The sequence below is a fragment of the Theobroma cacao genome, chromosome 6 (assembly GCF_000208745.1).
Source record: "Theobroma cacao cultivar B97-61/B2 chromosome 6, Criollo_cocoa_genome_V2, whole genome shotgun sequence".
NCBI classification, from domain to species: domain Eukaryota; kingdom Viridiplantae; phylum Streptophyta; class Magnoliopsida; order Malvales; family Malvaceae; genus Theobroma; species Theobroma cacao.
Genome location: NC_030855.1, coordinates 26014430 through 26024634, shown reverse-complemented (window position 1 = coordinate 26024634; position 10205 = coordinate 26014430). Strand labels below are relative to the sequence as shown.

Below are 10205 nucleotides of genomic sequence, written 5' to 3'. Positions count from 1 at the left end.
TCTATGGGTAATTTTTTAATTTTTTGGGCAAAAATGTAATTTTTCACTTTTACGGGGAAAAAGTGTAAATTTTAAAAATTACTCTATCGAGACTTTGGATAAGTCTGAGAATTTTATCTAAGCTATGGATATGTGGGACAAGTGTATGGTGAAAATTTGAAAACAAATGGATGAAATTTTAAAAATGGGCCAATGGGAAAGTGACACATGGCATTTTTTTTAATGATATAATATTATTTTAATGAAAAATCAGCCTATTTAAACCCCATTTTAAGTGCTGGCCGGCCATAAGGGAGAACAAGAGAGAAAATAGAGAGGAAAGGAAGAAAAGAAAAAGAAAAACCAAAGAGAAACAAGAAAATTCAAAGAGGAATTCGTATTTTTTGCCCGTTTACGCATCTAATGGTAAGATTTTTCGACTTTAGCTTGATTTCTACCTTTCTTATGCCTTTGTTTCCATTTAGCATGCTTGATTTCTACCTTTCAAGGGCTGGATGAAATTCTAGGGGAGAGATTTTGATATTTTTAGGTTTTGATTTTTAGTTAAATTGATAGTTTTAGTTAGTTAAATGTGTTTAGAAATTAAATTGGGCAAAAAAGCATTAAATTTTCACAATACCCACCCTTGGCTGAATCTGCATTGAGGTACAATGATGATGATATGATTTTTATTCTAAGAGAAATGAAGAGAAAATGATGAAAAATTGTTAAATGTGATAGAAAAACAAAGTAAAAAATTTACCGAGTTAATGTCCCATTTTTGGCCGAATTTTTCATGGAAGAGAGGAGCTGATTTTGGTGATTTTAGAGGAATATTGGCTGATAATTAATGGTTAGAAAGGTTGGAGAGAGAATGGGATAATTTAGAGCTAAAATGGAGCGCGTTAGCAATTTATCGGGTAAAGTGCCATAAATAAGTTAATATCGCGTTTAAGCCATTTTTGGCTATTGCATTTCATACCATGCATTAGTATAGGATTTAAGTCAAATATATAGTGATTTAGCATTAATGTGATGAATTGAGTAAATTTTTGCAATGTGTCTAGGAGGAGAGCCTTTCGGTAAAGGCAAGAAAATCGTACCCGACGAGTAGTTATCGGGGCACCTAAAAAGCAATTAGTTTGTACAAACGGTGAGTAAACTTATTATTATTGTAAATTATCTAGAGTTTATCTTTAAATGCTCTTTATATGTTTTATGAAATGAAAACGAGATTAAAACGAGATTTTTGATGTTTTAGAAATAAATGTGAAAAATAAAGATATATTGTGTTGATTATGAAATTGAGTAATTGTAGGCTGTTAACTGTTTTAAAAATTATATATTTTCCTATGAATGGCTTATGAGATATGTGTATATGTAGCTATATTTTGTAAGTGTATTGAAAAATTTATGTAAGCTGTTTTTACTATGCAGGCTAAATAAATAAATAAAAGCCACGTTATACTGTCGAAATTTTATTAAAATTGGTGGGTTGGTCACTACAGTGACGGGTTTCCATGGACTGCCTATTAGCGGGGTACGGTAAACCCAGTTATATAGTTACTCAGGTTGTAGAGGCGAGGAGGGTAACTCCCGGGGTAGTATTAGAGCTCACTTCACGTCGAACCCCCATGTGAATGTGTAACTCGACCAACGTCAAAGAACGGCTTGTTTTAAAAATAACAATGTGTTTCACATGTAAATGTTATAACAACCTTGACGGACTCGGCTAGATGCCTCAGCCAAGGTATCCCCGAGGATTAGTTTTGGCTTGAGCCTTGTTTTCTTTTATAAAAGAAATAAGCCTTAACAACTGTTTTGGTAAATTACAATTATTTTATGGTTTAAGAAATAAATTGAAAATATTATGAAATGGTTTGTGATTTATTATTTAAACTTACATCCCTATTACTCGCCTTTAGATATTTATGATAATGTCTGTTTACTCATTGGGATTGCAAAATCTCACCCACCTCCTTTCCATACATTTCAGGTCTGTGGTAGCTTGTAGATACCCTATTTTGTTGAGGATTTCAGTTGACATCTCTACCACACAGACAGTAGGTTTCTAGCACCAACACTGGGTGTATTTTGGGCCAATTGTCATTGTAACCATTATTGTACATTATAACTTTGTAAATTTTTGTATGTGTGAATTTATTTTACTTACACGTTACAAAAGATTTCTTACACGTGTTTCTATAAATATTGTTTTATATAAAAATGCTATATTTTAATCAATATTTTGAATAGTGATATTTATCTATAAATCCTTTTAAAATATTTTTGTCTTTTGATTTACTTGAGCAGGAAACTACTGGAAATTGTTTAAAATGGAATGTTTAAAAACGATTGCTCAAAGAAAAGGCAAGAAACTTATATGTAAGCCTTGCGGGGTTCTGATTAGCATTTCGGATAATGAGTGTCAATTGGGACGTCGCGACGGTTATCATGGGCCCGAGGGAGGTTCTGGGTCGTCACACAGTAATAGCTACTCTTTAAAACGAGGTAAAACTCAAGCATAGCTATACCCGAGCTTCCCTATAGTTTTTGCTATTCCATGACTGAGAGAATAGTTCTGAATTATGATAAGACTAAAATGCCCCTTGTAACTGGAGACACTAATTTTTTAGGTGAAATAAATATTTAAAAAAAAAGAAAGAAAAGAGAGAAAATAAAAAAAATCATAAATAGAAATGAATTAAAAAAAATAATAACAATAGGAGAGAGAGAGAGAGAGAGGTACGACTAGCAGGGTGTGGATGCACCCTGCCAGGCACCACCCTCACTCTGCCAGACGCGAAAAATTTACGTTTGGCAGAGTAGTGGGAGAGTGCCCCCGTCAGCCCAGTATAAAGGGGCACTGTAGCACAAAGATCAAGGAGGATCCGGGAGCCAAAAGATTAAAAAAATTCAGAGAAAAAAACCTGCAAACCACAATAACCCTAACAACCTGCAAGAATCCCTAGCAAAAAACTAGCAACCAAAATACCCAGCCATAATAAAAAACATCCTAAGCTTTCTAGCAGCCAGAAACCATCCACAATCAAAACAAAAAAATAAAAAAATCACAAAAAGGGAAAATAGGTAGCCGTGTTCTCTTTTTGGAGATTTTTAGTTTGTTTTTTTTAGGGGAGATTTAGAGGGGATTTCGGCAACCGGCGAGGTATTTGAGTTCGGGGATTTCGTGCTGCCGTAGTAGAGAGAAAGTGAGAGTAAGGATTTGGGGTTTTTGGGATGCTGTTGGTTTTAGAGAAATAGAGTTGGGGCTTGGGTTTACTACCGGTGCAAGGAAGGATTGACCAGCGACTAGAAAGGAAGATCTAGCCGACCGAGGACAGGGAGGGCAAGGCCCGATCCAGGCTGTAAAGAGAGAGCAGATCCAGGTAGCCGGCGGTGAGAAGTGTGATGCACGGTTTGAGCAGGAAAGGAATAGGAAAGTGGGTGCCGATGAGGGGTTTTAGAGAGAGAAAGTTGAGGCTCAAGCTTGCCGTCGGTGAAAGAAAGAAGCAGAGGAAAGAGATTCTTTGGTAATTGATTGAGGGTATCGTCGGCTGTAGAAGTCAGATTCGGCTTTGGGGAAGTCCAAGTCAGAGTTGGGTAGTCGGTTGGGGGTACCGCCAGCTATTGAAGTCGGATTCAACTTTGGGGAAGCCAGATTCGGCTTTGGGAAAGTTCAAATCGAAGGTGAGTAGCCAGTGGTTTAGAGAGAGATTTAGAGGTTTTCTAGGAGGCCATCTACAGATCAAGGATTAGGGAGAAGAGTTAGAGTCGTCGATCTGTAAGGATAAAGAGGAGAGAGGCAGGCCATTTAGAGAGAGAAACCAAAGGGGAACATGGGGAAAAGAAATAAAAAAAGAGAGCTTAAATGTGTTTAAAGGTTTGTAAAACGACGTCGTTTTGCCAAGACTCCCCTTCCATCCCCTAACAATGCCGTTTTCGTTGATTAGGAGCTGTCACACCAAGCTCCAAACAGTCCCACTCCAAGGCGGGCCAAGTCCAGCTGTAGTCTGGGTTAATCAAGCCCGATCAAGTAAAAAGCCTTATTCTTTTTTGGGTTTATGATGAATTGGTTGTTTTGGGGACTGACCCATTTTTTCTTATTAAATTTTATCATTTGGCTGTATAAAGTGAGCTTAAATGGTTTAGACATAATATAAAAAAAAGAATCCTTTTTAAAAGATTAAAATCAATAGAAAAATGTGAAATAATGATGTTAGTAATAAAAGATGTTAATATATATATATAATGTTTTAAATATCTTAATCACAAAAAATAAAAAAAATAAAAAGGGAATTAGGATCTAGAAGAATGTACATGTTTGTAATATATATAAAATAAATAAATAAATATTAAAAATAATAATATAGGGGTAGCTTAAATCTGGCTTAGAAACAAAAGAAATGAGAACAAGATGAAAAGAAAAAAAAAAGAGAAAAAGAAAAGATAGAGGAATAAGTAAGCAATCAATAGAAATTAAGGAAGAGAACAAGTAAAATAAAAGTGATACAACAAAGTATAAGAGGAATAGATAAAAAGATAATATTTGTTAGCAAGAGTTAAAATAGTGTGATAAAGAAAACATTAATTGCTATAATAAAATCTTTGTTTTTGGGTCCATATTAATGGTTATGATAGTATATAGATTGAATGTCAAGGCATCATAATATTAATCATAGGAATAATAAATAATATATCGATGATGGGATGATCGGTCGGGATGCGAGAAGTTACAATCCCGAACTAATTTTTCCTAGGTCCGGAATCCGAATTAAGGCTCCACCAGTATGATGGGAGGGTCTTGATTTTGAGGTTTCGAGATTTTTAATTTTAAATTAATAAAAAATATAATGAAAAAATAAAAAAATATAATAATAATAAAAACAAACAATAAAATAAAATAAACTTCAAAAGCATATCATATATTTCTATTGCATCATGCATATCATTGCATATAGATATTTTTGTTTGCGAGCATAAGTCCCGATGATGGGATCTTCCGAGGATCTTGCGAAAGCGAGTATTTCTTGAAAAGTTTTCTAGGTGAAAAGGTGTCTCCAGGTCCTACCAGTATGATGGGAGGACTCGAGAAACATCTTTAATAAAAGGCTTTACTCGTATTAGGTTCATTATTCATGAAAATATTTTTTTTTAAAGAAAAACGTACGATAAGCCCGATGATGGGAATTATTCGTTGAATTTGCGAAGGTGAGTTTCTCGGATAATTCCTTAGGTGAGAGAACACCCCAGATCCCACCAGTATGATGGGCGGATTCGAGAGAACGTCCTTAATAAAAAGTTATTCGTCCGATATTTTTATCTCACGCCATACATCTCATCTTGCCTCACACTTACAGTTCATTTTAGAATCAAATAAAATAATTTAATAAAATTGGAGATAAAATAAGTGAATAATAACTAAGAAAATAAAATGAACTTAAAAATTAAAGCCTAATAAGATAATCTAAAAATGATATCATTCATAGAACGGGCGTTCCGGATGTGCTAATCCTTTCTCGGGCGTAACCGTATTCCTGAGTCTAGATCTAGAAAATCGTGGACCAGTTTAAGGTTTTTAGCGACGGACTTAAAATTAATTTAAGGCTTCGTCGATTAGAATCGAGTCAATAGGTGGCCAATCGCACCTAGTAAAAAAGATTGGTGGCGACTCCTAATTATAGAGCTTTCACTCGCGTCTGGTGGTCAGGTTCCTGGACCCGCACGTTACGACAGTAACTTAAAAATATTATCATTCTAGACCTAAATATATATATATTTTTTTTCTTCTCATTTTCCTTCTTCTTTCTCTCTCTTCTCATGTTCTTTCCTCTCTCATTCTGTCTCTAAGTGGCACCAACGTCGGAGATAACGTTCGTGGCAGCGACGAAGACGGCGAAAGCGACGGCGACGGAGGTTTCACGACTGAATATGGTCGAAAAAGATTCAAACCGAATATTAATTATAATATTAATAATTAAACTATACTAAAATATTGATATTTAAATTATTAATTATTAATATTTTAATTAATTATTAATATTTAAAAATAAAATAAAAATAAATAATTATATATAATAAAAAATATTTTATCTTTTAATTTTTTATTATTATTTTATTCTAAAATTATTATTATCAACCAAACATTATAATAAATCATAATAATTATTCTTACTCTACTCTCTTTATCATACTAAATTACATAATACTTATTTTATTTTATTTTTATTTTCACATAATAACTATTATATTTCATTTCAATACTGTCACTGTTACAAGAAAGTGAAGAATTTGCTCTGAAAGTTCCCTCGTAAGTTTCCATTGTCTTTATATATATATATTTTATTATTATTATTATGTTTTTTTTTTTTGTGAAAGGCTGTCTTTATATATACGTACATTGGTTGTTTACGGTATTGAATAGCAACATAGTTCGTTGATGATTGAGCTCTAGGTGAGAAATGGATGAGTTGATATGTGATGAAACATCGCTTTCAGTTGACGTGAACGTTTCGAAATGCTACTCGTCTTTTGTTGGTTTTGCTTTTTCCACAATATTCAATCAAGCATGTTCATCGTACGAGTGGCGGCGTGAAAAATAATGAACCTAATTAATATTCAATCAATCCAGCACATTCAGAACCAAATTAAGATTCGACGTCCGATAGATTCAATATTATCAAGGTGCAAAATCCTAACATATAATGACAATCTTGATCAGCGTCCTATGCTGGATTCTCATTGGCCGTGTATCAGTGCATGGAAGCAGAGCTCTCGGTCTATTTAAGACGCTAGCTAGCCTAGTTTTCATAAGACACCACCATCTCTTAATTTTCTCTCTTTAGTCTCTCTTTGACCAAGACTTTTTATCTTTCTTTGATAAGAAACCACCTGTCTTATTACTAGATTTCATCGATCATCCACTGCAATGGCAGAGGTGTGAACATCTTGTTTATGTACTTTTATGCTCTAGTAGTAGTATTTTCCATGTGTTGTCTATCTTTACCAAGAGTACTGCTATTTTTTTATGTTTCATGAACTTATTCAGATTCAATTTTGTTTTGCCAAATAACAAAATGATTTGACAGTCTGCAATGCATGACAAATAGTACGATAGTTGTATCATTGTCATAAATAAAACATCAGAAAGATAAGTGGTAATTATAAGAGTTAATTAAAGACATAAATTTAAAGTAGTTTAAAATATTATAAAAAAAATGTTTTCTTACATGGACAACACCATGACACTCTTGATTTGTTGTATGTAATCATAGCCAGAGGTCATACAATTAATTTTTATCCACCTACCCATTGTATATTGATTGATAATAGCATTCTTACAGGCTACAACAATGGTGTTGAAAGTAGACCTCCAGTGCTACCGCTGCTATAAGAAGGTCAAGAAAGTGCTCTGTAAATTTCCAGGCAAGTCTGATCCCTTCTTTTATTCATTCAGTCTGTTTATCCATGCAAAGAAAAATTTTGGAAGGAAACCGATTTAGTCTACGCGTGATGTTTGAACAGAAATAAGAGATCAGAAATACGATGAGAAGGCAAACACTGTGACGATCAGTGTGGTATCTAGCAATCCTGAGTCTATCAGGAGCAAGATATGCGACAAGGCCGGTTGTTGCATTAAAAGCATTGAGATTAAACCTAAAGATAAACCTGGTACTGATAAGGATACAAAAACTACAGAGAAAGATAAATCTGACAAGGATAAAACTAAAGAGCCTGAGAAGAAAGAATACCAAACGATTAACATAGTAGGGATATTTTGTAAGGAATGCCATATGTGGCATCGAGAAGGGCCGTGCGAGAAGAGTAAAGGTGTTCCATTCAAACTCGCATGCAATGAGAATTGTGGGAAAAGAGTTTGGTGTGGTGGGTGTGGCGGTAGTGGGTGCAAAAGCTGCTCAGGTCATGGGTGGATCAGCTGGTATTGTAGCAATTGTAGCAGCAAGCTTTGTAAAGGGTGTGGCAGCTCTTCCTGTAGCGGATGCAACGGCTTGTCTTGGTCTTGTAGTGGGTACAGCAACTGGCACTGTCAAGGTTGCGGCAGCTCTTCTTGCAACGGCCGATCTTGCGGTGGGTACAACAACTGGGCGTGTAAAGGGTGCGGCAGCTCATCCTTTGGCGGGTGCAACGGCGGGTCATGCAAGCGGTGCGGTAACTTTTCCTGCAGTGGTTGTAGTGGATGTTCTTGCGGTAGGTGCACAAGCTGTTCTCTAAGCCGTTGTCACTACGAAGAAAGATCAAGTTGTATAATAATGTAAGATGCTACTGCCTGCAACAAGACGAAGAAGAAGAAGAAGATTGTTTGAAGTTTCCTTTTTGCATGTGTTGACGTGAGCGTGTGTCAGGTTTCGAAGTAAAAGAAAGATCAATAAAAGTTGTGCTTTGGCTTTGTCGTTGGTTGATCACTGTATGTATGTTCCTTTCCATGATTCCTTGTGCTGTTATCATTTTATCAATAATATAGTTAATAAAAGCTTATCACTTTTTTATCTTAGTGGCAATATATTTTCAATTTTGACCTCTTATCATAGTAGTAGTCGTTTGGGCTCGGCCGACATGGATGTTTGAGAGTTTTGGTCTTGAACAAAAATTAAGAAAGCCTAGCGTGCAATCATGAAGTCCATTTCTCGATTGGAGAATGGACGAGCTTTTCCTGAGCCCACTGCGAAATTTAATTCAACCTTTCTCATTACATCTTTAGTTCGTCCCGGCATGGCCTGATGACACAATGAGCCCTTTGCCTCGTTTGAGTATCAAGCTTGGACCAACATCTTTGCTTTGGCAGAGGAAAGGACGTAACGAGGTACAACCAAAACATTAACGTAATTTACGATTTTCAAAAGGTTGAAAAGGAAATAGATAGCATCTTCAAAAAGTCATAAGATTCGGCTTAAAATTCAATTTGACTTATCAATAAGGAGTCCCGATAGTCAGAGACAGCATGAACTTCACTACAGGAGTGTCCACAGACCTGCCTAGGCGCTCCGAGTTTTGGTATCCAATCTAGGGATCGACAAGAGCTCCGTTGGAACTTAGGAACATTGGACCTAATAATTTTTTATAGGAAAGGAGCTGCCAGTAAAGTCAAAGGTCTGCAATGTATGTGTCCATATTCATTCTTGCACAATGCCAGCGTTACTCCCTGGTAAGAGTTTACCATTTACACATGGCTTGCGCGTACACATGTTTGGATCATGCGTGTACTTCCATAGGTTAATTATCCATGTAAATTATTCATAACCTGCTAACTCCAAAATTATCCCGTTCCCATGCTACTATTTTACTGCCGCGAAGCTAAATTGATTAGGATCAGTAGGGTTAGTTGGAGTACTTGAAATTAAGCTTCACGAATGGCATCATCTCCTCCTTGGGCATCCACAGATTTGCATCACCCTGACTCCTGGTGCAGTCAGGCATATGGTGCAGACTGTTCAATCAAGTCGTGTTGACTATGATCATAAAAATGAAAGTAAGAAGGTGGGTCCCAAACAGTAGTTTAGGTTGCTCAATGGACAGGTGAGAGAATTTGAAGAACGGACAAATGTAGCAAGATGCGAGCCACCAGTTCTTGGGACACGAGTACGGTTGGCATGTGGGGGTAGATGCCCCATAATTGCACCTAACAATAAATGTTGTACCTTAGGATATAATTTTGATTTAAGTTGTGAGGGGAAGGTGAGATGTGTCAAATTGTCAATCAACCCCAGCACATGCTGAGGAAGGGAGGGAGGGTTGGAAGGTCAGCAATCAAAAGCAACCCCTCGTATAACGGCACTCCCACTGAGCATATGAATTTCTACGTACATTCCACGTGTCCTCTACCTATTGGGTGTTAGTGCACGAAACCAGACACCTAGGCTGCCTTAAAGAAGCAATTAAGCTTGATTTATAAGGCTCTTGAGTCCTCAATCCGTCTCGGCTATTGGGCTGTTCCACTCACATATCAACTCTTCATTTGATCAGTCTTGCGTTGCTTTATTTTATATTGTCAGTTCAGGATCTGGGATATTCCAGGTCCACGCTGATGCTATGGCGGAGAAGAGGGTATCTAAGTGCTTGTTTAATTTTACTTTTTTTTTTAATTTATTTATTTTTTAAAAATAAAAATAAGACCAAATAAGAATTTGAAAAAGTTTTTAAAAAAATAAATAATTTTTTTAAGAAAGTAAAATTAAAAAAAAAACTTTAGAAAAAGCTCTAGAGAAGAG

At 35.8% G+C, this 10205-nt stretch overlaps 2 protein-coding genes across 2 annotated transcripts in view; both read left to right on the top strand.

Moving 5' to 3' along the window:
• Positions 1 to 10205, top strand: part of LOC18597327 (leucine-rich repeat extensin-like protein 6) — a 35093-nt gene that overhangs the window by 12373 nt on the left and 12515 nt on the right. The gene's annotated exons all lie outside the window — the stretch shown is intronic.
• LOC108662579 (keratin-associated protein 5-1-like) lies at positions 6791 to 8324 on the top strand. The gene is made up of 3 exons (XM_018123137.1): positions 6791 to 6916; positions 7323 to 7404; positions 7504 to 8324. The coding sequence occupies exons 1-3, from the start codon at positions 6908 to 6910 to the stop codon at positions 8253 to 8255; spliced, it is 843 nt and encodes a 280-aa protein (XP_017978626.1). The 5' UTR covers positions 6791 to 6907; the 3' UTR covers positions 8256 to 8324.